Source organism: Macaca thibetana, chromosome 10 (assembly GCF_024542745.1).
Source record: "Macaca thibetana thibetana isolate TM-01 chromosome 10, ASM2454274v1, whole genome shotgun sequence".
NCBI classification, from domain to species: Eukaryota; Metazoa; Chordata; class Mammalia; order Primates; family Cercopithecidae; genus Macaca; species Macaca thibetana.
The window spans coordinates 11,863,215-11,889,465 of NC_065587.1; the positions used below are offsets into that span (position 1 = coordinate 11,863,215).

Sequence of the window (26,251 nt, forward strand, 5' to 3'; positions counted from 1 at the left end):
GCCGGATTGCTCCAATCATCCTTTGGTTCAATTCTCCCAGTTCCAGAGCTCAGGAATGGTGGGAAGCACACAGAGGGAGCACCCTCCCAGGGTGGGGAGCACCAGCCCAGTGGTGATTTTCTGGGGAGAGTCTCAGCAGGGGGCCTGGGCTGGGGCAGGTTGGGGAGGCGGCCCATTCAGAAGCTGCAGACCGGTGACCACATAGCAGGGCAAAGAGCCTGGCTGGGAGTGGGAGCAAAAGAGAAGAGGGCAGAGAGCAGAGGGCAGAGAGCCTAGGGCTGGGGCTGGGGCAGGGGGAGGCCAGGGCTGAGGTCCAGCAGGGCCACCAGGCAGGAAGGGGCAGCAGAGGCCCCGCGGGCAGAGCGCACAGTGGTCCCTGATCTGGGGCTTCATGTGCAACCTCCTTGGCAGGCTTGTCCTGGCCCTGATGTTAGTCCTGGGCTTGGGTTCTATTTCTATCTTCCAGGGCCCTTGTTCCAGGAGGCACCTGCGCTGTGAGTGACCTCCCAGGCCCATCTGAGTGCCAGCCTCACTTCAGGCTGCTTTCTCACCTGGATGGGAGGACCTCCAGAGAGACCCCTGGATCCTGCCCTCAGGAATCATCCCAGGGACGCCCCCCACCCAGCAGCTATGTGGTAGGGAGGGAGAGTGAGGGGCAGGTGTCTGCCTCCCCCCATACCCTCACACTCAAAGGCCACCATTGGAGGGAGGAATAGCTGGTGGGGGGGCCTCAGATGTCCCACCAGGATGTCATGCGTACCCCCACACTGAGCTCCTTCCTTCCACATCTCCTGCCTAGAGTTGTTCCCTGGCTGGCTGAGCTCTTGTCTATATGTGATGAAAGGGCAGAGCTTGGTGTCCCTGGCCACCCTGTCTTGCAGTTTGCTCTTCCGGTCTAAGACCCAGGTGCTTAGTTCCCGTCTCTCCCAAGGGCCTTAGATGATCTCTTTCTATGGCCTGTCTGGTCCCTGGTTGCCTTTTTCTATTGTGCTTCCTGGAAGGTTCCTGGCATCTCAAGCCTCCCGTTATCCAAGCCTACGCTTTTGTAAAATCTCACTCAACACCTGGCCAACATTGCAAAATCCCATCTCTACTAAAGATACAAATATTAGCCAGTGTGGTGACATGTGCTTGTAATCCCAGGTACTTGGGAGGTTGAGACAAGAGAATTGCTAGAACCTGGGAAGCAGAGGTTGCAGTGAGCCGAGATCGCACCACAGCACTCCAGCCTGGGCGACTGAGGGAGAGGCTGTCTCAAAAAAAAAAAAAAAAAAAATTTATTCACATGGGACCTTGATCACTGAGTGTTTGGCTCTTTCTGCATCTCCATCCTGTGGGGGGGATTTGAGAAGTGACGGGTGTGAGCAGGAGGCCGCGCTGCGTGCTGTTGGGTGGGGAAGCCATGGGGTGCGGCCCAGGGTGCAGCAAGGTCTGAAGGGAGGTGCTGTGAGGGTCAGGACAGGACTCCTGGGAGACAGACACACAGAACGGAGATCCCTGCACACACCACCCAAGCTTGACCCAAAGCCCCCTGGGTCGTTGTCATGGGCTAAATTGTATCTTCCCAACATTGATATGTTGAAGTCCTCATCCCACCTCCTCACAGGATAACTGTATTTGGAGACAGGTCCACTAAAGTGGTGGTTAAATTAACTCATGGTCCTTAGGGTGGGCCCTAATCCTGTCTGACTGGGGACCATAAACAAGGAGGACATTTAGAGGCAGATAGACCCTAGGGTTGCAGGTGCACAGAGGAACGGCCAGAGAGGACAGGGCCAGGAGGAGCGGCCGCAGAGGACACAGCCCCGCCCACCCCTCCACCCTGGACTTGCAGCCTCCAGATCTGTGAGAAAATAAATGCCGGCCCTGTGGGCACCCGGCCCAGGCCATCTTCTATGGCAGCCGAAGCCTGAAGCTCTGTTCCCACAGTGGCGGCTCCTTCTCAAGGGCTCAGGTCAGCCTTGAAGGATGTTGCTCAAAGCTTCTGGCTGTTGAGCTTGTGAATATTCATACCCACTTACGTCCAGTGTTATGACAACTTCGGTTATGCCAGGGAGATGGAAGGAGCCAGGTTGGGGATCCCAGGCTGTGGGGAGGGCAGCCTCGGGGGTGGATGGAGGTCACTCTGGAGGCCAAAGGGGCCTCTCACTCACAGGAGGGGCCCAGGAAAGCAGGGAGGAGGCAGGGAGGTGGAGGAAACACGAGGAGTTGGGGTGAGGGGGTGTAACTATGAGGGCAGGCAGTGGGCAGAAGGGAGGGCAGGAGGGCCTGGCCAGGGGAGGCCTCAGGAGGATGAGCAGGAGATGAGAGGAGAGAGACCATGAGGCCAGAGGGAGACCCTCACCTGAGAATCTCCTTTAGCTTGCGGTGCAGGAGTGCATAATTGTCATCGAATTTGTCCCAAGGCATGAATGACTGATCTTCATTGTACACAAAGTTTTCCCAGCAGTATGCAAATTCTGACATGAAGAGGCAGGAAGCAGTCAGGCTCTCCCCTGACCCTGGTCCTGCCCTCCCAGGCCTGCTCTCCTGGCTGTCAGTTGTGGTCAGCCCTGGCCCTGCCCCTGTAGGTTGCCCTGGGACGCCCCCAGCCATGGCATTGCAGATCCATCCATCTCTCATGCTGTTCCTCCCGCTCACACTCCCCTGACCCCTCCTCCTCTCACCTTCATAGTCCATGATCTTCACTCGGGCCCCTGCCTGACGCAGCCTGCAGAGTGCCCTGCGATAATCTGTTTCCCAGTAGTAGTAGAGGCGGGCGGCAGAGATGGTCAGGGTGACATTAGGGTGCTCAGCTAGGAATTCGGCCACCTTCGCCACACAGTCTGGGCAGGGGGTCCAGGATACAAACCAGGTGATCTGGAAGCGCTTGTAAGCAGGCAGCTGGTTGCCACAGAACCAAGAGAGGAAGCACATTTCTGCGTGGTACTGAGGCTGGAAATACACCTGGGAGAGGAGCAGGGGCAGGGGATGCTCTGAGAGGGGGAGCAAGAGGAGAGGGCAGGGTTGGGGCAGTGGGAGGAGGGGCCAGGACAGGAGTCCAGGGGATCTTGCCACTGAAGCTCCTTTCCTCCATCCCCCTAATTAGTTTGAGTGATTGTCTGCTCCAAAGCTCATGTTCAGTGTTAATTGCTATGGTAATGGCCTTAACCATAACCATTACCATTAACCATTAAGAGGTGGCACATACAAGCGGCTATGAGGTTGTGGGGACTCCACCTTTGTGGGTGCCACTGCTGTGGTTATTCAAGGGCGACTTTAGCCCCACTTTCTGTCTCTTGCCCACTAGCTGGAGGGGCAGTGTGTAAGATTAAACTCCTGCTTCCTCTTGTCCCCGTGGCATGGAGCAGCAGTGACCCGACATCCCAGGCCACTCTGGCTGGAGCATCCCCGACCTTCTGGCAACAACCTTCACCCCCACGTGACTGTGCAGCTCGCAGGCCCTGGAAAGTCGCTGGTGCCTTGACAGTGGATTTCCCAGAGTCCAGAACTCGAGCCAGCACATTTCTATTCATTGTCAATGTCTCCGTCTCAGTCCTGCTGTTGAAGCATCACAAGGTGCACCAAGACACGTGCTTCCCTTTGTTTGGGAGTTTTCCCAGCCCTGTTCACGGCCTCGTGCGTGAATTCTGGCATCCATTCTCCCAGGCATCCATTCACCAGGCATCCTCAGCCCCTGCTGTGGCCTGGCCCTCTGGGGTCTGCCTTGTTCCCTCCCTGCCATCTGCTGGAGAAGCCACTGGACTTGTGCTCTCCCATGTGGTGGGGGGCACTGGGCAAGGGGGTTACTGAGCACTTGAAATGGGGCTCTGATGAGAGACCTGGGCACCTGAAAAATACATTATACACCACTCATTTCTCTTTTTGTTGTTGTTGTTGTTGAGACATGGTTTCACTCTTGTTGCCCAGGCTGGAGTGCAATGATGCAATCTCAACTCACCATAACCTCTGCCTCATGGGTTCAAGCGATTCTCCTGCCTCAGCCTCCCAAGTAGCTGGGATTACAGGTGACTGCCACCACGCTTGGCTAATTTTTTTGTATTTTTAGTAGAGACGGGATTTCACCATGTTGGCCATGCTGGTTTTCGAACATCTGACCTCAGGTGATCCACTGGCCTCAGCCTCCGAAAGTGCTGGGATACAGGCGCCAGCCACCCCGCTAGCATGGCTTACACGGCTCATTTCAAAGACTCAGCATGACAAGAAAAAGAAACTTCACTATCTTGTCAAGAATTTTATGTTAAATAATCTTGAAGTAATGTTAGCGACATTGGATTGAATAAAATATTAAAAATAGGCCGGCACTGTGGCTCACACTTGTAATCACAACACTTTGGGAGGCCGAGGCAGGTGGATCACCTGAGGTCTGGAGTTCAAGACCAACCTGGCCAACATGGTAAAATCCGGTCTCTACTAATAATACAAAAAAAAAAAAAAAAAAATTACCCGCACATGGTGGTGGGCGCCTGTAATCCCAGCTACTTGGGAGTCTGAGGCAACAGAATCGCTTGAACCCAGGAGTCAGAGGTTGCAGTGAGCTGAGATTGCGTCATTGCACTCCAGCCTGAGCAACAAGAGAGAAACTCTGTCTCAAAAAAAAAAACAAAAACAAAAAAAAAACAAGGCCTTTTGTGCAGAGGCAAACCCCCTCCACGATCCGATCCCAGGACGGTCCAGCGGGAAGGTCAGGGCCACGGACTTGGAAAGTGTGGGAGAGAACGGCACCCTGGACAGCCCGCCGCCGGGCATTTCACTCGTCAGTACGTGGTTTGCTTTCCCAGCTGGCTTAGCTCCTGCCTGTAAAGTGATCGGAGTCTGGGTGGTACCTGGCCTCGAAAGATCTTTGTGCCCCAAGTGGGCATTGAGGGGCCCCTTGTTTTCACTTCGTAGCACAGCCAGACGGTATTCCGACGAGAAAGGATGGGTCTGTTATTAAAGTTGTAGAAGAATGTGCCTCGATACATTCGCTCCACTGTGTTTCTGAAGACACAAGAGAGAAACCAGCCAATGCAGAGAGCGCTCCCAGGAGCCCTCCGCACTGATGTCCGCTAAACACAGTTCCCTGGACGGCTCTGGGCCTCCCCCATCTCTCCACAGCCCTGAGAATTTCTGTTTCCTTCCCAGGCAGGAAGACCGGGGAGAGAGCAAGAAAAGGGGGTGCTGGCAGGGGCGGCAGGACCGGGGTGACCTCTTCCCGCTCAGGGCCCAGCTCTGGTCATTCCAGGGGTACATTCCCCACCCTCCCGGTATTTCTCCCACCTACTCTCCAACGCATTAGTAAAATGCAAAAGAGAATAAAGTTATTGGCTGGCCTTTATGGCTCATAACTGTAATCCCAGCTTTTTGGGAGGCCGAGGTGGGCCGATCATTGAGGTCAGGAGTCTGAGACCAGTCTCATCAACATGGTGACACCCAGTCTCTACGAAAAACACAAAAATTAGCCAGGCCTGGTGGCGGGTGCGTGTAATCCCAGCCACTCAGGAGGCTGAGGCAGGAGAATCACTTGAACGTGGGAGGCAGAGGTTATAGTGAGCCGAGATCGTGCCATTACACTCCAGCCTGGGCAACAAGAGTGAAAATTCATCTCAAAAAAAAAAAAAAAGATTAAAAAAAATATTTTTAAATAATAATATTTTTTTAAAAAATCATAGATTTTAACCTTTCAGCCAGTTCCTTCCTGACATTTCACCTTAGTATATTACTATTTTTAAATCACGGTAGAACTGAATTCTGAGGCCCAGGCTACTCTTCTAAGTGCTGCGTGGGTTTGAACTCATGTGAGGCTGCCCTAGGCCTGCAGGGGCATTTCCCATCTTATAGAGGAGGGGCCAGAGGCGCAGAGAGGTGGGGTAACCTGCCCAGGCCACAGAGCTGGGGATGGATGGGGCTGGGCCTCTTATCAGACAAGCCCTGTCCAGTCTCTGTATCACCGGCCCTGCAGGAGGGAGTCATTGGGGACCGGGCTCTCTTCTTACTAAATTTTAAAATAAAAACATTTCTCCTGATCATGGAGGCTTTTTTCCCCCATATATTCCATGTTTTTTGTTTTGTTTTTGCTTTTGTTTTCTTTTGAGACTAAATTTCACTCTTGTTGCCCAGGCTGGAGTGCAATGGCACGATCTCGGCTCACGGCAACCTCCGCCTCCTGGGTTCAAGCGATTATCCTGTCTCAGCCTCCAGAGTAGCTGGGATTACAGGCACCCGCCACTGCACCTGGTTAATTATATATTTCTAGTAGAGACAGGGTTTATCCATGTTTGTCAGGCTGCTCTCAAACTCCCGACCTCAGGCGATCCGCCTGACTCGGCTTCCCAAAGTGCTGGGATGACAGGCTTGAGCCACCGTGCCCAGTCACTATATTCCATGTTACTGGTGTCATTATAAATGGTGAATGCTGATCGTAGAGGAAGAGTGTGTGTTTGGGGTCATCTGCATCCTCCTCTGCCCACAGTGGAGACATCTTTGGAAAACATGATTTATCTTGTGCTTCAGAGACCATTCCCTCCCCACACCCTCTCCTAAGACTTGGTATTTAAAGCAAAGTAGGCCGGGCGCGGTGGCTCAAGCCTGTAATTCCAGCACTTTGGGAGGCCGAGGCGGGCGGATCACAAGGTCAGGAGATCGAGACCACAGTGAAACCCCGTCTCTACTAAAAATACAAAAAATTAGCCGGGCGCGGTGGCGGGCGCCTGTAGTCCCAGCTACTCAGGAGGCTGAGGCAGGAGAATGGCGGGAACCCGGGAGGCGGAGCTTGCAGTGAGCCGAGATCGCGCCACTGCACTCCAGCCTGGGCAACAGCGTGAGACTCCGTCTCAAAAAAAAAAAAAAATAAAAAAATAAAGCAAAGTAGCGGCTGGGCGCGGTGGCTCAAGCCTGTAATCCCAGCACTTTGGGAGGCCGAGACGGGTGGATCACGAGGTCAGGAGATCGAGACCATCCTGGATAACACGGTGAAACCCCGTCTCTACTAAGAAATACAAAAAACTAGCCGGGCGAGGTGGCGGGCGCCTGTAGTCCCAGCTACTCGGGAGGCTGAGGCCGGAGAATGGCGTGAACCCGGGAGGCGGAGCTTGCAGTGAGCTGAGATCCGGCCACTGCACTCCAGCCTGGGCTACAGAGCGAGACTCCGTCTCAAAAAAAAAAAAAAAAAAAAAAATAAAGCAAAGTAAATCTTACAGAAAATCCATCGAAGCTCTGTGAACAAAATTCCACATTGCTCCCATCATCCTTTGGTTCAATTCTCCCAGTTCCAGAGTTCAGGAATGGCAGGAAGCACACAGAGGGAGCACCCTCCCAGAGCAGGGAGCACCAGCCCTGCCATGACTTTTGGGGGAGAGTCTCAGTAGGGGGCCTGGGCTGGGGCAGGTGGAGGAGGCGGCCCATTCAGAAGTAGCAGTGGGGCGACCACAGAGCAGGACAAAGAGCCTGGCTGGGAGTGGCGGGGGCAGGGGAGTCAGAAGGGAGGGATCCCAGGGCTGGGGCTGGGGCAGGGGAGTGGGGGACCAAGGTTGAGGCCCAGCAGGGCCACCAGGCAGGAAGGGGCAGCAGAGAGGCCCAGCGGGTCGAGCAGGCAGCGGTACCTGTACTGAGGCTGCATCTTGGCTGGCCAGTCCCGACTATGATCTTTGTCTGGAGCAGGAGGGTTTCACTTTCTGCTACAGGCTCCTGGTTTTAGGACAGCCCTCCTTAAAGTGACCTCCCAGGGTCTCGTAGTCATGGCCCCTGCCTCTTCCTGCTCTGGCGCTGGAGTGGGAGGCCCTGGGATGCTTTATCTTCCTCAGGCTCTCATCCTCTTTCTGTTTTTCTCTGGGGTCCTCCCCCTGGCAGAGGGATCTCTGATAAAGACAGGCTGCTCTCTGTGGCAGGACCCAAGGAAACTGCAAAGGGAAAGAGAAAGTCTTTGCAGCCAGAGACTGGGAGGTGGGTCCACACCAGGCTGAGCCAGCAGAGCACAAGCTCCTCCCCTGGTGGTCCCGCCCAGTTGGAGCCGCCTCTCCACCCTCAAGACAGACAGGCTAATGCCTCTGCAGGGACTCCTGGATCCTGCCCTCAGGGGTCGTCCCAGAGATGGTCTCCACCCAGCAGCCACGGGGACAGGGAGGAAGAGTGAAGGGCATGGCGTCTGCCTCCCCCCAGGCCTTCACACTCGGAGGCCACCATGGGAGGGAGGGACAGCAGGTGGGTGTGGGCCTCAGATGTCCCACCAGGATGCCATGTGCGTCCCCGCACTGAGCTCTTTCCTTCCTGCTTCTCCTTCTTCCCCATCTCCTGCCCGGAGTTGCTCCCTGGTAGGCTGAGCTCTGGCCTCCTCTTGTCCCCATGCCATGGAAGGGCAGCGGCTGGTGTCCCAGGCCAGCATGTCTGGAGCCTCCCTGTGGATCTCACAGCTCCCTTCCCCTGGTAGTGTCCTCCCATGGTGCAGAGACCTAAAAATTACACAAAGTATACGTTTGGATTTGTATTTGCTTGCTTTTGTTTTTTGTGGTTGTTTTGTTTGTTTGTTTGTTTTTTGAGATGGAGTCTTGTTCTGTTTACCCATGCTGGAGTGCAGTGGCATGATCTCAGCTCACCGCAACCTCCGCCTGCCAGGTTGAAGCGATTCTCTTGCCTCAGCCTCCCATGTAATTGGGATTACAGACCGCCATCCCTATGCCTGGCTAATTTTTGTATTCTTAGTAGAGACGGTGTTTCTCCTTGTTGGTCAGGCTTACAGGCGCCCACCATTATGCCTGGTAATTTTTGTGTTTTTAGTAGAGACAGGGTTTCTCCATATTGTTCAGCTGGTCTTGAACTCCCAGTCTGAGGAGATCCACACACCTCGGCCTACCAAAGTGCTGGGATTACAGACGTGAGCCACCGCGCCTGGCCACAGTGTATAAATTTGGAAAGGAGACTTTAGTTCTTGTTAAGAGTGACCTGCAGGTGGCCATCCCACAGCCTGGGAAGAACAGCCTCTGGGAAACACCAGAGACAGACATTTAGAAGCAGGAGGGGTTGGGGCAGGAGCTTTATGCTGAAGGGGTTGGCAAAACATACATATTCAACAGGCTACAGGAGGAGCTATGAATATTCATGTAGGTGGCTGCAGTCCGTGCTTATTGAACAAACATGTGTGTAACATATGATCCCGGGCGGGCACGGTGGCTCACGCCTGTAATCCCAGCACTTTGGGAGGCTGAGGCAGGTGGATCATCTGAGGTCAGTGTCAGGCCTCTGAGCCGGAGCTAAGCCATTGTAACCCCTGTGAACAGCACATATACATCCAGACGACCTGCAGCAGCCAAGAAGTCTGGAGCAGTCGAAAAACCACGAAAGAAGTGAAACAGCCAGTTTCTGCCTTAACTGATTAACCAACCTTGAGATGTTCCACCGTTATGACTTGCTCCTGCCCTGCCCAACTGATCAATCGACCTTATGACACTTCTCCTGGACAATGGGTCTCATGGTCTCCCCACCATGCACCTGGTGACCCCCTCCCCTGCTGACAACAAATGACCACCTTCGACTGTAACTTTCCGCTGCCTACCCAAGTCCTATAAAGCTGCCCCTGTCCTATTTCCCTTCACTGTCTCTCTTTTCGGACTCAGCTGTCTTATACCCAAGTGAATAAACGGCCTTATTGCTTACACTAAGCCCGTGACAGTCAGGAGTTCAAGACCAATCTGGCCAATATGGTAAGACCTCGTCTCTATTAAAACTATAAAAATTAGCCAGGCCTGGTGGCGGGTGCCTGTAATTCCAGCTACTCGGGAGGCTGAGGCAGGAGAATCACTTGAACCTGGGAGGTGGAGGTTGCAGTGAGCCGAGATCGCGCCACTGTCCTCCAGCCTGGGAGACAGAGTGAGAGTCTATCTCAAAACAAAAAACAAAAAAACGAACAAAACAAACAAACAAAAATCTAAAAAAAAAAAAAAAAAAAAAAAAGCCACCGTATAATCCCTCCTCACATTGCGGTGGAGACAACATTTAAATGTACCACAATTAAGCCTGTATGTCAAAAGGTCCTTTCAGGACATAGAGGCATCGAGATTTTCCAGGTCTGTAAACCACGCAGAACCAGTCCGTGATCCATGGTCTGTGGTCCATGGTCTTCTGATCTGGAGAAAGTCACTGAAATCAGTGTCTTGTGCAGGGAAAGCAGGAATGAGGGCTGTGGAGCAGGGGCTCTGTGGCTCCGTGACAGGACGCTGGATGAGCTGTGATTGTTTTCATCTTTATCTGGAGGCAGTGCTTGTTTAGCTGTTAGAGCAAAAGAAAAACTCTGTGGCAGGCAGAACAGAGTTTACTGTTGAAGTGTGGGCTGTGTGACCTCACCCTTGCCTGGCACGGCCTGAGGTCCTGGTTGTGATTTGGTATCTTATTGCCATGAAGAGTCTGTTCTGGTTCTGCCCGTCTTACGATTCTGTTTTAACATTACCGCTGGTCAGTTTTTTCTCAACTGCAAAAGGGCGGGGTGATAATGAGGTGTGCCTGACCTTCCCTCCCATCACACCCGGGAACTCAGTTTTAAGGTTTTTCTGAGATACCCTTGGCCACTAGGGACCAAAGCTAGTGGGGGGATCGGGGGGGCCAAAGATTTTAGTTTTACTTCATAGGCCTGAAGACTAAGCTCTGATTTGTTTGTATTTAATCTTGCCCAGAATCCTATCTAAGGGATCTGGGGACTCATGCCTTACAAACCACACATCCTCGTCAGAGGGGTTCTATTTTTATTTTATTGTATTGTATTTTAATTGAGGCCAAGTTTTGCTCTTCTTGCCCAGGCTGGAGTGCAATGGTGCGGTCTCGGCTCACTGCAACCTCCGCCTCCCGGGTTCAAGCAATTCTCCTGTCTCAGCCTCCCAAGTAGCTGTCATTATAGGTGCCCGCCACCACGCCTGGCTAATTTTTGTATTTTTAGTCGAGACAGGGTTTCACCATGTTGGCCAGGCTGGTCTCAAACTCCTGACCTCAGGTGATCCACCCGCCTCAGCCTCCCAAAGTCCTGGGATTACAGACATGAACCACCGTGCCTGGCACAGATGGGTTTTATTTAACCCTGTATATTGTGAGTTACTTTCCAATCTGACTCAGGCACAACATTATGTGACAAAGAAAAAAGACAAAATATTTTACCCCAAAACATGTTTCTTTGCCATATTGTGAAAAGGCCCTGCAAAGTTGTCCTTCGTGGGGGAAAGTTTGCATCTGTAAAGAATCTCTATTAATATAGCTGGATCTTTTCTTCTAGGCCCTCCCAGTCCTAAACAGATTAATTAATTGCACCTTTTAAAGACCTGAATGGGAAACATTTGTCATCTATTGTCTCTAAGGGCAGCCACTATGAGACTTCAAAAGAACCTTGGTCTCCACAGTCTTTTATCTTAACCTGAACATTTCCTTTCTGTGGATGCCAGGTCTCTAGACAAACTCACCCAATCGTCAACCAGAAAATGTTTCAATTTATCTGTAGCCTGGAAGAGCCCCAGCCCTCCTCCCCTCACTTTGAGTTGTACAACCTTTCTGGACCAAACCAATGTATTTCTTTTCTTTTCTTTATTTTGAGACGGAGTCTTGCTCTGTCACCCAGACTGGAATACAGTGGCGTGGTCTTGGCTCACTGCAACCTCTGCCTCCTGGGTTCAAGTGATTCTCCTGCCTCAGTCTCCCAAGGAGCTGGGATTAAATGTGCCCGCCACCACACCTAACTAATTTTTTGTATTTTTAGTAGAGATGGGGTTTCACCATGTTGGCCAGGCTGGTCTTGAACTCCTGACCTCGTGATCCACCTGCCTTGGCCTCCCAAAGTGCTGGGATTACAGGCATGGGTCACCGCGCCCAGCTTCTGTATTTCTTAAACGTATTTGATGGATATCTCATGCTTCTCTAAAATATATAAAACCAAATTCTTGGCCGGGCGCGGTGGCTCAAGCCTGTAATCCCAGCACTTTGGGAGGCCGAGACGGGCGGATCACGAGGTCAGGAGATCGAGACCATCCTGGCTAACACTGTGAAACCCCGTCTCTACTAAAAATACAAAAAACTAGCCGGGCGAGGTGGTGGGCGCCTGTGGTCCCAGCTACTCCGGAGGCTGAGGCAGGAGAATGGCGTAAACCCGGGAGGCGGAGCTTGCAGTGAGCTGAGATCCGGCCACTGCACTCCAGCCCGGGCTACAGAGCAAGACTCCGTCTCAAAAAAAAAAAAAAAAAAAAACAAATTCTTATCTAAGGGGTCTGGGGAGTCATGCCGCACCCCTAACACCTTGGATACATGTTCTCAGGGCCTCCTGAGCGCTGTGTCACGGCCCATGGTCACTGGTATTTGGCTCAGAACACATCTCTTCAAATATTTTACAGAGTCTGACTCTTTTCGTGGACAGGCCCAAGACCCAGGTGCCTACTCCCTGTCTCCTCTGAGGGCTCGAGCTTCCGGTTCTCTAGCCCCTCTGGTTCCTGGTTGCCCTTCTACTTTCTGTTCTGCTTTCTCGATAAGCTCTGGGCATCTCAAGCCTCCATGTGGTACCCAATTCTACTTTTTATTGAAAATCTTACTTAAACACCAACTTGATCACTGATCAAGTTTTCTTGGCTCTTTCTCTTTCACGTTCCCTAGGCTGTGTCCTAGCCCATTGGTGCTCTGTTGGGAGGGATTTGACAAAGGAGGGGCATGAGCAGGAGGGAGGGCTGGGTGCTCTTGGGTGCAGGAGGGTGGGCTGGGTGGAGCACCAAGGAAGATCTGGGTGGAGGGGCTGTGAGGGTCAGGTCGAGACTCCCCTGGGAGACAGACACACAGGACAGGAACCCCTGCACACCCCACTCAGGCCCACCCACAATGACTGCAGCTTGTTGCCGTGTTGCCCTGTTTCTCCCAAAAATCAGTATATTGAAGCCCTAACCCCTCTACCTCAATGTGTGCTTGTATTTGGAGACAGGTCCTTTTCAACAGATGATTGATTGATTAATTAATTAATTAATTTTTTTGGAGACGGAGTCTTACTCTGTCTCCCAAGCTGGAGTGCAGTGGCACCATCTCGGCTCACTGCAACCTGTGCCTCCCTGGTTCAAGTGATTCAAGCCTCAGCCTCCGGAGTTGCTGGGATTACAGGTGTCCACCACCACACCCAACTACTTTTGGAATTTCAGTAGAGATGGGGTTTCACCATGTTGGCCAGGCTGACCTCCACCTCCGCCACCTTGGCCTCGCAAAGTGCTAGGATTACAGGCGTGCGCCACCACACCCAACCCAAATTAATTAATTAATTTTTTTTTTTTTTTTTTTTTTATATGCAGTCTCACTCTGTCTTCCAGGTTGGAGTGCAATGGCGCGATCTCGGCTCACTGCAACCTCTGCCTTCCAGGTTCCAGCGATTCTCCGGCCTCAGCCTCCCGAGTAGCTGAGATTACAGGCGTCCACTACCACACCCAGCTAATTTTTTGCATTTTTAGTAGAGACGGGGTTTCACCATGTTGACCAGGCTTGTTTCAAACTCCTGACCTCAAGTGATCCGCTGGCCTCGGCCTCCCAAAGTGGTAGGATTACATGTAGGCATGAGCCACCATGCCCGGCTGAGATGATTAATTTAAATGAGACCTCTACTGTGGGCACAAATTCACTTGGCTGGTGTCCATAAAGGAGGAGGTCCGCTGGGTGCTGTGGCTCTTGCCTTTAATCTCAGCACTTTGGGAGGCCGAGGTGGGCAGTCAGGAATTTGACACCAGCCTGGCCAACATGGTGAAACCCCATCTCTACTTAAAAATACAAGAATTAGTGGAGAGTGGTTCGGGGCGCCTGTAATCCCAGCGACTCAGGAGGATGAGGCAGGAGAATTGCTTGAACCTGGGAGGTGGAGGCTGCAGTGAGCAGTGATCGTGCCATTGCACTCCAACCTGGGCAACAGAGTAAAACTCCGTCTCAAAAAAAAAAAAAAAAGATCAGGTACGGTGGCTCATACCTGTAATCCCAGCACTTTGGGAGGCCGGGGAGGGTGGATCACCTAAGCTCACGAGTTCGAGACGAGCCTGAGAAAAATGGAGAAACCCCCTTTCCTACCAAAACTACAAAATTAGCCAGGCGTGGTGGTGCATACCTGTACTCCCAGCTACTCAGGAGGCTGAGGCACGAGAATCGCTTGAACCCTGAAGGTGGAGGTTGCAGTGAGCCAAGATTGTGCCATTGCACTCCAGCCAGGGCAACAAGAGTAAAACTCAGTTTAAAAAAAAAAAAAAAAAAAAAAGATGATATTTGGAGGCAGAGAGACCCCAGTGGTGCAGGTGCACAGAGGAAAGGCCACAGAGGACACAGCCAGAAGGAGGAGCAGCCTCAGAGCAAACAACCCCACCCACCCCTCAAACTAGGACCTGCAGCCTCCAGATCTGCGAGAAAATAAATGCCTGCCATGTGGACACCTGGCCCGGGGCATCTTCTATGGAGGCCAGAGCATGAAGGGTCATTTTTATAGAATCATTGTCTAATAACTTACATCTGCCTTGAAAATGTCAAGTCAAATTTAAAGTGTGGAGAAGAGCCTCTAAATCTCACATTTCATTTGCAAAGAAATAATTGTAATTTGGGACATACACGCAGTCCGGGTGGTGTTCACCGGAGGTTGCCGGAGAACAAAGAGACGGCAACACGTTTTATGAAAAGGAGAAATGGGCTAGGCGCTGTGGCTCATACCAGCAATCCCAGCAATTTGGGAGGCCAAGGAGGGCGGATCACCTGAGGTCAGGACATTAAGACCAGCCTAAGCCAGGCCTGGTGGCTCACACCTGTAATCCCAGCACTTTGGGTGTCCAAGACGGCTGGATCACCAGGTGAGGAGTTCAAGACCAGCCTGGCCAAAATGCTGAAACCCCATCTCTACTAAAAACACAAAAATTAGCCAGGTGTGGTGGCATGCACATGTAATCCCAGTTACTCGGGAGGCTGAGGTAGGAGAGCTTGAACCTGGGCGACAGAGAATCAGTTGAACCTGGGTGACAGAGCAAGACTTCGCAGACTGGCCTGGGCAGTGAACCCGAGACTAAAAATACGCCCAGCATGATGGTGCGCACCTGTAATCCCAGTTACTCGGGAGGCTGAGACAGGAGAATCACTTGAACAAGGGAGGCAGAGGTTGCAGTGAGCCGAGACTGCGCCATTGCACTCCAGGCTGGGTGACAGGGCGAGACACCATTTCAAAAAAAAAAAAAAAAAAGGGGAAACGTTCTCTTGCCCTTTGGGAAAGCCCGTGGGCACTAGGAAAGGTTGGGAGCTGGGAGGTTCCATTGCTGAGTCGCTGCTTTTGGAGCAAGGAGTCCAAGACTTCGAGCCATTTATCGCAGAAGCTATGGATAAAGCTGGTTTCAGGGTACAACGCACAGTTTCAGCAGTCAGGCTTGCACAGAAGTCCATTTTGGGAGCAAGGGTGTGTGGCCTGACTGCTTTTCCTCCCTGGCTCCTGGCCTCTGTTTTAGCTGGGCAGGACATGAATGACCCAATTCGTAGGATGAAATTTACAAAGGATGTTTCTCAAAACTTCTGATATTCAATTTGCATATATTCATACCCATTTAGGTTGAGTTTATTTATTGATTTATTTTCAGATGGGGTCTCAATCTGTTGCTGAGACTGGAGTTCTGTGGTGTGATCTCAGTTCACTCCAGCCTCCACCTCCAGGGCTCAAGCAATCCTCCCACTTCAGCCTCCCAAGTAGCTTAAACTACAGGTGCATGGAACCACACCTAGCTTTTTTTTTTTCTGTATTTCTTTTGTAGAGATGGGGCTTTGGCATGTGGCCCAGGCTGGTGTCAAATTCCTGGGCTCAAGCAATTCTCCCAACTCTGCCTGCCAAAGGCATGAGTCACTGCGGCCAGCCTAGACTGAGTTTAATAAGATTTGGTTATGTAGCCGGGTGGGGTGGCTCACGCCTGTAACCCCAGCACTTTGGGAGGCAGAGATGGGCAGATCACCTGAGGTCAGGAGTTCAAGACCAGTCTGGCCAATGTGGTGAAATGCAGTCACTATTAAAAATACAAAAAAAAAAAAAAAAATGAGCTGGACGTGGTGGCAGGCACCTGTTATCCCAGCTACTCAGAGGCTGAGGCAGGAGAATCACTTGAACCAGCTAGGTGGAGTTTGCAGTGAGCCGGAGATTCAGCCATTGCACTCCAGTCTGGGTGACAGAGCGAAACTCCGTCTCAAAAAAAAAAAAAAAAAAAAAAAATTTTTTTTTTTAATTATGTTGGGGAGATGGGAAGAGGCAGGTTAGGAGCACCCAGGCTGGGGAAACAGGACTGGGGAGGTGGATGGGTAGCCATAGAAGCAGAAAGGGGCCTCTGAAGGAAGAGCCTGGGAGAGCGGGGAGGAGGCGGTGAGGCAGGGGAGCACAGTGGAATGGCCCTGAGGGCAGGAGGGGCTCAGGATGACCAGGCAAAAGCAGAGCTGGTCCAGGGTGGAGGGGAGGCCCACGTAGCATGAGCAGGAGGCTAGAGGAGACAGACCATGAGGCCCGGGGAGACCCCTCACTGAAGAATCTTCCATAGGCGTCTTTCCAGAAATCGAAAGTTGGTGTTTATTCCCTTCCAAGGCTCGAATGGCTCACCATCATCGCACACAAAGTTTTCCCAACAATATTTAAAATCTGAGAAAAAACGAGGAGAAAGCAGTGAGGACCCAGCAGGCCTCTCTCCAGGCCCTGGTCCCTCCCCTCCCAGGCCAGGTTTCCTGACTGCCAGTTACAGTGGACGCTGGCCCCATCCCTGCAGGCTTCCCGGGGACACTGTCCCGCCCCTCGGCATTGCAGCCCCACCTGCCCCTCATGCTGTCCCTCCCGCACCTGCTCTCCTCAGCCCCCCACATCTCACCTTCGTAGCCCATGATCTCCATGGAGGCCCCTTCCTCACTCAGGCTGCGGAGCCCCTCCTGGTAATCTGTATCCCAGAAGTAGTAGAGGCGGGCGGTATAGATGGTGAGCTTCACGTTGCTGTGCGTGGCCAGGAACTCGGCCACCTCCCCTGCACACTCTGGACAAGGGCTCCAAGATATGTACCAGGTGACCCAGTAGTTTTTCTTAGGAGACAGTGTGTTGTCGCAGAACCAAGAGAGGAAGCACCTTTCTGCATGACAATGGGTCTCAGGATCAACCTGGGGAAGGAGGAGGAGGAGAGCAGGGGGAGCTCAGACCAGGAGCAGGGGAGTGCAGGGGTGGGGCGATGGGAGTAGAGGGCGGGCCTGGAGCCCCAGGGCGTTTCCTTATTTATTTATTTTTGGGACATGGTCTCTCTCTGTTGCCCAGGCTGGGGTGCAGTGGTGCCATCTGGACTGACTGCAGCCTCGACCTCCCAAGCACAAGGAATCTTCCCACCTCAGCCTCCCGATTAGCTGAGGTTGCAGGTGTGTGCTGCCACGCCTGTCTAAATTTGTTTTTGTAATTTTTGTGGAGACAGAGTTTTGCCATGTTGCCTTGGCTGTTCTTGAACTCTTGGGCTCAAGCGATACTCCTGCCTCAGCCTACCAAATTTCTAGGACTATGAGCATAAACCACACGCACGACCTTATTTTATTTCTTTACTTTTCATTTTTCTGGGTACATAGTAGGCCCCAGGGCGTTTTATTCATTGAGTTTCCCTTATTCCATTCTTCTCCTTCCTTTTTATTTTTTTGTTTTTATTTTTTACAAGATGGAGCCTTGCTCTGTCATGCAGGCGGGAGAGCAGTGGCGTGATTTCAGCTCATTGCAAGTTCTACCTCCTGGGTTTTTTTTTTTTTTTTTTTTTTTTTTTTTTTTTTTTTTTTGAGACAGACTCTCACTCTGTCGCTCAGGCTGGAGTGCAGTGGCGCAATCTCAGTTCACTGCAGCCTCCACTTCCTGGGTTCAAGCAGTTCTCCTGCCTCAGCCTCCCGAGCAGCTGGGACTACAGGCGTCCACCACCATGCCTGGCTAATTTTTATAGTATTAGTAGAGATGGGGTTTCACCATGTTAGCCAGGCTGGTCTCAAACTCCTGACCTCATGATCCGCCGGCCTCGGCCTCCCAAAGTGCTGGGATTACAGGCGTGAGCCACTGGGCTCGGCCCCTTCCTTCTTTATTTTATCGAGTCTTTCCCTGTTTCATCATGCCCTCAAGCGTAAATTCTGGCATCCTTTCCCCCAGGAATCCACTAACCAGGCATCCTCAGCCCCTGCTGTGGCCTGGCCGTGTGGGGTCTGTCTTGTTCCCTGTCTGCCTTCTGCTATGGAGCTCACTGGACCAGCATTGCTCATGGAGTTGAAGGTTGGCCAAAGGGGCTACTGAGCACTTGAAATGGGGCTCTGATTAGAAACATTGGCCTGTGAACAATACACAGCTCATTTCAAAATCTCATTGTGAGAATAGACAAACTTTAACTCCCTCATGAGGCATTTTATATTAAGTATATGTTGAAATCATATGTGAGATAATTGAGCTAATGCAGACATTAAAATGTCTTCCACCAGTTCTTGCTGCCTTTTAAGCGTGTGGGGACTGGAAACACTTGTGCTTCACTCCTGAGTCCTGGGTGTTTCTGAGGCCAGCACTGCTGTAGGCCAGGCCTGCCCAGCACGTAGACAACTCCCACCGCAAACACACTCTGAAAAGTCTCCTGCCACGGTGGAGGGGACTGCAGGGGTGGGTGGGACACGACAGGGTGGGTGAGAGGTCAGTGGCTCGTGTGGACAAGATTTTGGGAAAGAAAGTCAAGAGTGAGGGTGCTGGGCTCTAAGCAAGGCCTTTTGGGAAGAGACAAATCCCCTCCACCATCCGATCCCAGGAGAGTCAGGGAGGAAGATCTGGGCCATGGACTTAAAAAATGCGGGAGGAGGTTGGGCACGGTGGCTTATGCCTGTAATCCTAGCACTTTGGAAGGCCAAGGGGGGCGGTTCACGTGAGGTCAGGAGTTCGAAACCAGCCTGGCCACCATGGTGAAACCGTGTCTCTACTAAAAGTAGAATAAAAATTAGCCGGGTGTGGTGGCGGGCACCTGTAATCCCAGCTACTCAGGAGGCTGAGGCAGGAGAATTGCTCGAACCCAAGAGGCGGAGGTTGCCTGAGAGAGACTCTGTCTCAAAAAAAAGAAAAAAAGAAAGACATGTAAGAGGAAAATATACACAGGAGAGCCAACGCCAGGCACATCACTTATTGTGTTTTCTGCATTCCCAGCTGCTTAGCTCTTATTTGGGGTGTAACTAGGACTTTGGTGCTACCTGGTTTCGGAAGACGCCCGTCTTCCAGGGGACAGTTGAGTGCTGCTTTATAATTTCCACGGTGAAGCACAGCCAGGTTTCATTCCGACCATAGGCTTTCTGTAGGTTTTCAAAGTGGAAGTAGAATGTGTGTGGATACATTGCCTTCATCGGGTTTCTGAGGGCACAAGAGAGAAACCCCAATGCAGAGACCCCCCTCCCCGGAGTCCTGGGGGCTGATGCCCACTGAACACCACTCCCTGGACGGCCCTGGGCTCTGGGCCTCCTCCATCCCTCCGCAGCCCTGAGAATGTCTGCTGCTTTCCCAGGCAGGAAGATTGGGAGAGAGAAAGAGGAGGGGATACTGGGGATACTGGCAGGGGCAGCAGGGCCGGGGTGTCCTCTCCTAGCTGGAACCCCAGCTCTGGGGCTACCAATGGGACACCCTCAACCTCCCAGTTTTTCTGCCACACATCTCCCAACCCATTAGGAAAATGCCAACAGAGAATAAAACTCTTCACCCTAAAATAATTGCTTGAACATTTCAGCTCAATTCCTTCCCCACATTTTACCTTCTGATGATGATGATGATGATTTTTACATTGGGATCACACCAAATTTATTTTTTTTTTTTTTTTTTTTTTTTTTTACATAGGGTCTCACTCTTTCACCCAGGCTGGAGTGCAGTGGTGCAATCTCGGCTCACTGCACTCTCCGCCTCCTGGTTTCAAACGATTCTCCTGCCTCAGCCTCCCAAGTAGCTGGGAATACAGGCGCCCGCCACCACACCTGTCTAATTTTTTGTATTTTTAGTAGAGACAGGGTTTTACCATGTTAGCCAGGATGGTCTTGAACTCCTGACCTTGTGATCCACCCGCCTCGGCTTCCCAAAGTGCTGATTACAAGCGTGAGCCACTGTGCCCTGCCCTAATTTTTGTATTTTTAGTAGAGATCAGGTTTCACCATGTTGGCCAGGCTGGTCTTGAACTCCTGATTTCGTGATCTGCCTGCTTCAGTCTCCCAAAGTGCTGGGATGAGAGGCATGAGTCACTGTGCCCGGCCGGCCGAGGCCACTATCCCAAGTGCTGCATATGAGCTCATGGCATGTGCCTGAGGCCTGCAGGGACCATCCCTATTTTACAGAGGAGGTGCCAGAGGCGTACAGAGGCCAGGTAATCTGCCCGAGCCACAGAGCTGGGGCAGCAGATCGAGCTGGGGCCCCTTTCCATGCCAGCCCTGTCCAGCCTCTGCATCACCGGCCTGCAGCGCGGAGCTGTCGGGAACCGGGCTCTCTTCTCACGAAACTTTAAAATAAGAGCATTACTCCTGATCATCATATTTTTTCCTACATTCCAGGTTACAAGTGTCATTCTAAAAGGCGAACGGTGCTTACAGAGGAGGAGCCTGTGTCTGGGGTCATGTGCATCCTCCTCTGCTCACGCTGGAGGCATCTTTGGAAGAAATGGCTTATTTTCTAGTACGGAGACCATTCCCTCCCCCACACCCTCTCCTAAGACTTTGTATTGAAACCAAGTAAATCTTACAGAAATTCCATCAAAGAGCTGAGAACAAAATGCCGGATTGCCCCAATCATCCTTTGGTTCAATTCTCCCAGTTCCAGAGCTCAGGAATGGTGGGAAGCACACAGAGGGAGCACCCTCCCAGGGTGGGGAGCACCAGCCCGGTGGTCCATTCAGAAGCAGCAGGTCCATTCAGAAGCACCAGCCCGGCGGCCCATTCAGAAGCAGCAGTGGGGCGACAACATAGCAGGGCAAAGAGCCTGGCTGGGAGTGGGAGCAACAGAGGAAGCAGAGAGTAGAGAGCCCAGAGCTAGGGCTGGGGCAGGGAGAGGCCAGGGCTGAGGTCCAGCAAGGCCACCAGACAAGATGAGGCAGCAGAGGCCCCGCGGGCAGAGCAGACAGTGGTCCCTGATCTGGGGCTTCATATGCAGCCTCCTTGGCAGGCTTGTCCTGGCCCTGATGTTAGTCCTGGGCTTGGGTTCTATTTCTATCTTCCAGGGCCCTTGTTCCAGGAGGCACCTGTGCTGTGAGTGACCTCCCAGGACCATCTGAGTGCAGGCCTCACTCCATGCTGCCTTCTCACCTGGATGGGAAGACCTCCAGAGGGACCCCTGGATCCTGCCTTCAGGAATCATCCCAGGGACGCCCCCCACCCAACAGCTATGTGGTAGGGAGGGAGAATGAGAGGCAGATGTCTGCCTCCCCCCATGCCTTCACACTCAAAGGCCACCATTGGAGGGAGGAATAGCGGGTGGGAGGTGACCCTCAGATGTCCCCCCACGATGCCACGTGTGCTCCCACACTGAGCTCCTTCCTTCCACATCTCCTGCCCAGAGTTGTTCCCTGGCAGGCTGAGCTCTTGTCCCTATGTCATGGAAGGGCGGATGCTGGTGTCCCCGGCCACCCTGTCTTGCAGTTTTCTCCTCTGGTCCAAGACCCAGGTGCTCAGTTCCTGTCTCTCTCAAGGGCCTGAACTCCCTTTCTATGGCCTCTCGAGTTCCTGGTTGCCCTTTTCTATTGTGCTTCCTGGAAAGCTCCCGGCATCTCAAATCTCCCATTATCCAAGCCTACGCTTTTGTAAAATCTCACTCAACACCCTGGCCAAGATTGCAAAACCCCGTCTCTACTAAAAATACAAAAATTAGCCGGCATGGTGGCATGCACCTGTAATCCCAGATACTTGGGTGGCTGAGACAGGAGGATTGCTAGAACCTGGGAAGCAGAGGTTGCAGTGAGCCGAGATCGCACCACAGCACTCCAGCCTGGGCGACTGAGGAAGAAGCTGTCTCAAAAAAAAAAAAAAAATTTATTCACATGGGACCTTGGTCACTGCGTGTTTGGCTCTTTCTGCATCTCCATCCTGTGGGGGGGATTTGAGAAGTGACAGGTGTGAGCAGGGGGCCGGGCTGGGTGCTGTTGGGTGGGGAAGCCATGGGGTGCGGCCCAGGGTGCAGCAAAGTCTGGAGGGAGGGGCTGTGAGGGTCAGGGCAGGACTCCTGGGAGACAGACACACAGAACGGGGATCCCTGCACACACCACCCAAGCTTGACCCAAAGCCCCCCTGGGTCATTGTCATGGGCTAAATTGTATCTTCCCAACATTGATATGTTGAAGTCCTCATCCCACCTCCTCACAGGATAACTGTATTTGGAGACAGGTCCACTAAAGTGGTGGTTAAATTAACTCATCGTCCTTAGGGTGGGCCCTAATCCTGTCTGACTGGGGACCATAAACAAGGAGGACATTTAGAGGCAGATAGACCCTAGGGTTGCAGGTGCACAGAGGAACGGCCAGAGAGGACAGGGCCAGGAGGAGCGGCCGCAGAGGACGCAGCCCCGCCCACCCCTCCACCCTGGACTTGCAGCCTCCAGATCTGTGAGAAAATAAATGCCGGCCCTGTGGGCACCCGGCCCAGGCCATCTTCTATGGCAGCCGAAGCCTGAAGCTCTGTTCCCACGGTGGCGGCTCCTTCTCAAGTGCTCAGGTCAGCCTTGAAGGATGTTGCTCAAAGCTTCTGGCTGTCGAGCTTGTGAATATTCACGCCCACTTACATCCAGTGTTATGACAACTTCGGTTATGCCAGGGAGATGGAAGGAGCCAGGTTGGGGATCCCAGGCTGTGGGGAGGGCAGCCTCGGGGGTGGATGGAGGTCGCTCTGGAGGCCAAAGGGGCCTCTCACTCACAGGAGGGGCCCAGGAAAGCAGGGAGGAGGCAGGGAAGTGAAGGGAGCACCAACAGTTGGGGTGAGGAGGTGTGACCATGAGGGCAGGCAGGGGGCAGAAGGGAGGGCAGGAGGGCCTGGCCAGGGGAGGCCTCAGGAGGATGAGCAGGAGGTGAGAGGAGAGAGACCATGAGGCCAGAGGGAGACCCTCACCTGAGAATCTCCTTTAGCTTGCAGTGCAGGGATGCATAATTGTCATCGAATTTGTCCCAAGGCATGAATGACTGACCTTCATTGTACACAAAGTTTTCCCAGCAGTATGCAAATTCTGACATGAAGAGGAGGGAAGCAGTCAGGCTCTCCCCGACCCTGGTCCTGCCCTCCCAGGCTTTGTCTCCTGGCTGTCAGTTGTGGTCAGTGCCGGCCCTGCCCCTGCAGGCTGCCCTGGGACACCCCCAGCCATGGCATTGCAGATCCATCCATCTCTCATGCTGTTCCTCCCACTCACACTCCCCTGACCCCTCCTCCTCTCACCTTCATAGTCCATGATCTTCACGCGAGCCCCTGCCTGATGCAGCCTGCGGAGCGCCCTCCGCCAATCTTTGCCCCGGTAGTAGTAGAGGCGGGCGACAGAGATGGTCAGGGTGACATTAGGGTGCTCAGCCAGGAATTCGGTCACCTTTGCCACACAGTCCGGGCAGGGGTTCCAGGATACAAACCAGGTGATCTGGAAGCGCTTGTAAGCAGGCAGCTGGTTGCCACAGAACCAAGAGAGGAAGCACATTTCTGCGTGGTACTGAGGCTGGAAATACACCTGGGAGAGGAGCAGGGGCAGGGGATGCTCTGAGAGGGGGAGCAGGAGGAGAGGGCAGGGTTGGGGCAGTGGGAGGAGGGGCCAGCACAGGAGTCCAGGGGATCTTGCCATTGAAGCTCCTTTCCTCCATCCCCCTGATTAGTTTGAGTGATTGTCTGCTCCAAAGCTCATGCTCAGTGTTAATTGCTATGGTAATGGCCTTAAGAGGTGGCACCTACAAGCAGCTGTGAGGCTGTGGGGACTGCACCTTTGTGGGTGCCACTGCTGTGGTTATTTAAGGGCAACTTTAGCCCAACTTTCTGTCTCTTGCCCTCTAGCTGGAGGGGCAGCATGTCAGACTAAACTCCTGCTTCCTCTTGTCCTGGTGTCATGGAGCAGCAGTGACTCGACATCCCAGGCCACTCTATCTGGAGCATCCCCTGAGCTTCTGGCAACCACCTTCACCCCCAGGTGACTGTGCAGCTCGCAGGCCCTGGAAAGTCACTGGTGCCTTGACAGTGGACTTCCCAGCGTCCAGAACTCGAGCCAGCACATTTCTATTCATTGTCAATGTCCCCGTCTCAGTCCTGCTGTTGAAGCATCACAAGGTGCACCAAGACACGTGCTTCCCTTCGTTTGGGAGTTTTTCCGGCCCTGTTCAGGCCTCGTGCGTGAATTCTGGCATCCATTCTCCCAGGCATCCATTCACCAGGCATCCTCAGCCCCTGCTGTGGCCTGGCCCTCTGGGGTCGGCCTTGTTCCTTCCCTGCCATCTGCTGGAGAAGCCACTGGACCTGCGCTGTCCCATGTTGGGGGGCACTGGCCAAGGGGGCTACTGTGCACCTGAAACGGGGCTCTGATGAGAGACCTCAGCACATGAAAAATACACCATACACTGCTCATTTCAGTGTGAGAAGAAAAAGAAACTTCACTATCTCACAAATAATTTTATGTTAATCAATGTTGAAGTAATATGTTAGCTACATTGGATTAAATTAAATATTAAAATTACTTATACCAGTTTTTGTCGCCTTTTTAGCGTGTGGGGACTGGAAACACTTGTGCTTCACTCCTGAGTCCTGGGTGTTTCCGTGGCCAGCACCGCTGTAGGTCAGGCCTGCCCAGCACACAGACGGCTCCCTCCCCAAACACACTGAAAAGTTTCCTGCCTGGGCGGAGGGGGCCGTAGGGATGGGTGGGACAAGGCGGGGAGCTTAGTGTCCTGAGTCGGGGTGGCAGGGTGAGGAGTGAGGGTTCACCATCCTGTGATGCATCTTTGCCATGGAGGAATCAGGGCAGTGGCTGGGGCAGTCAAGCAGGAAGGTCTGGGCCACAGACTTAAGATATGCGGGAAGTGGAGGCCCGGCGCAGTGGCTCACATCTGTGTTCCCAGCACTTTGGGAGGCCGAGGTGAGCGGATCACCTGAGGTCAGGAGTTCAAGGCCAGCCTGGCCAACATGGTGAAATCCCGTCTCTATTAAAAATACAAAAAATTAGCTGGGCATGGTGGCAGGCACCTGTAATCCCAGCTATTCAGGCAGCTGAGGCAGGATAATCGCTTGAACCCAGGAGGCGGAAGTTGAATGAGCCAAGATTGAGCCATTGCACTCTAGCCTGGACAACAAGAGCAAAACTCTGTCTCAAAAAAAAAAAAAAAGAAAAAAAAAAAAGAAAGAAATAAAAGAAATAAAGAAATGTGGGATGTGGCCAGGCACACTGGCTCATGCCTGTAATCCCAGAACTTTGGCAGGCCAAGGCAGGTGAATCACCTGAGATCAGGCGTTCGAGACCAGCCTGCTCAACATGGTGAAAACCCATTTCTACTGAAAATAGTAAAATTAGCCTGGCGTGGTGGCAGGTGCCTGTAGTCCCAGCTAACCAGGAGGCTGAGGCAGGAGAATCGCTTGAACCCAGGAGACAGAGGTTGCAGTGAGCTGAGATCGCACCACTGCACTTCAGCCTGGGCGACAGATGGAGACTCTGTCTCAAAATAAATAAATAAATAAGAAAGAAAGAAAAAAAATAAATGTGGGAAAAAATATACAATTGAGAGCCCGCCACCGGGCATTTTACTTACGCGTTTTCTGCATTCCCAGTTGCTTAGTTCGTACCTACGATTCGACTGAAGTTTGGGTCGTACCTGGCCTCGAAAGACCCCTGTGTACCAAGGGAGCTTTGAGGGGTCCTTCCTTATTTTCACTTCGTAGCACAGCCAGGTGTAGCTCCGACCATAGAGGATGGGTTCATTTTCAAAGTTGTAGTTGAATGTGTGTCGATCCATCCCCTCCATCGGATTTCTGAAGGCAAAAGAGAGAAATCTGCCATGCAGAGAGCCCTCCCTGGAGTCCTCGGGGCTCATGTCCACTGAACACAGCTCCTGGGATGGCCCTGGGCCTCCCCCACTCCTCCACAGCCCTGAGAATTTGTGCTGTCTTCCCAGGCAGGAAGACTGAGGGGAGAGGAAGAGGAGGGGATGCTGGCAGGGGCGCCAGGGCCGGGGCGATCTCTCCCAACTCAGGCCCAACTCTGGCCTTTCCAGGGGTACATTCCCCACCCTCTCAGTATTTCTGCCAACCCACTGCCCAACTCATTAAGAAAATGCAAAAGATAATAAAA

At 52.7% G+C, this 26,251-nt stretch overlaps 1 protein-coding gene across 8 annotated transcripts in view; it reads right to left on the bottom strand.

The window, feature by feature from the left end:
* LOC126963734 (DNA dC->dU-editing enzyme APOBEC-3G) overlaps nt 1-26,251 on the bottom strand; it is a 105,490-nt gene that overhangs the window by 41,132 nt on the left and 38,107 nt on the right. Inside the window, exons 2-7 of one of the 8 annotated variants that reach the window (XM_050806294.1) lie at nt 25,713-25,775; nt 23,377-23,656; nt 23,056-23,170; nt 19,183-19,339; nt 16,824-17,103; nt 16,166-16,600 (exon numbers count right to left, since the gene is read on the bottom strand). The exons of 1 other annotated variant lie outside the window; for it this stretch is intronic. In XM_050806294.1, the coding sequence (XP_050662251.1) occupies nt 16,482-16,600; nt 16,824-17,103; nt 19,183-19,339; nt 23,056-23,170; nt 23,377-23,656; nt 25,713-25,775 (1,014 nt within the window). In that variant the 3' untranslated portion in view covers nt 16,166-16,481. Of the gene's footprint in view, nt 1-2,344; nt 2,460-2,666; nt 2,947-4,826; nt 4,981-7,176; nt 7,270-7,580; nt 7,925-16,165; nt 16,601-16,823; nt 17,104-19,182; nt 19,340-23,055; nt 23,171-23,376; nt 23,657-25,712; nt 25,933-26,251 lie in introns of those variants that run through there. 6 more of the 8 variants (XM_050806297.1, XM_050806304.1, XM_050806305.1 and 3 more) reach the window with 6 other exon arrangements.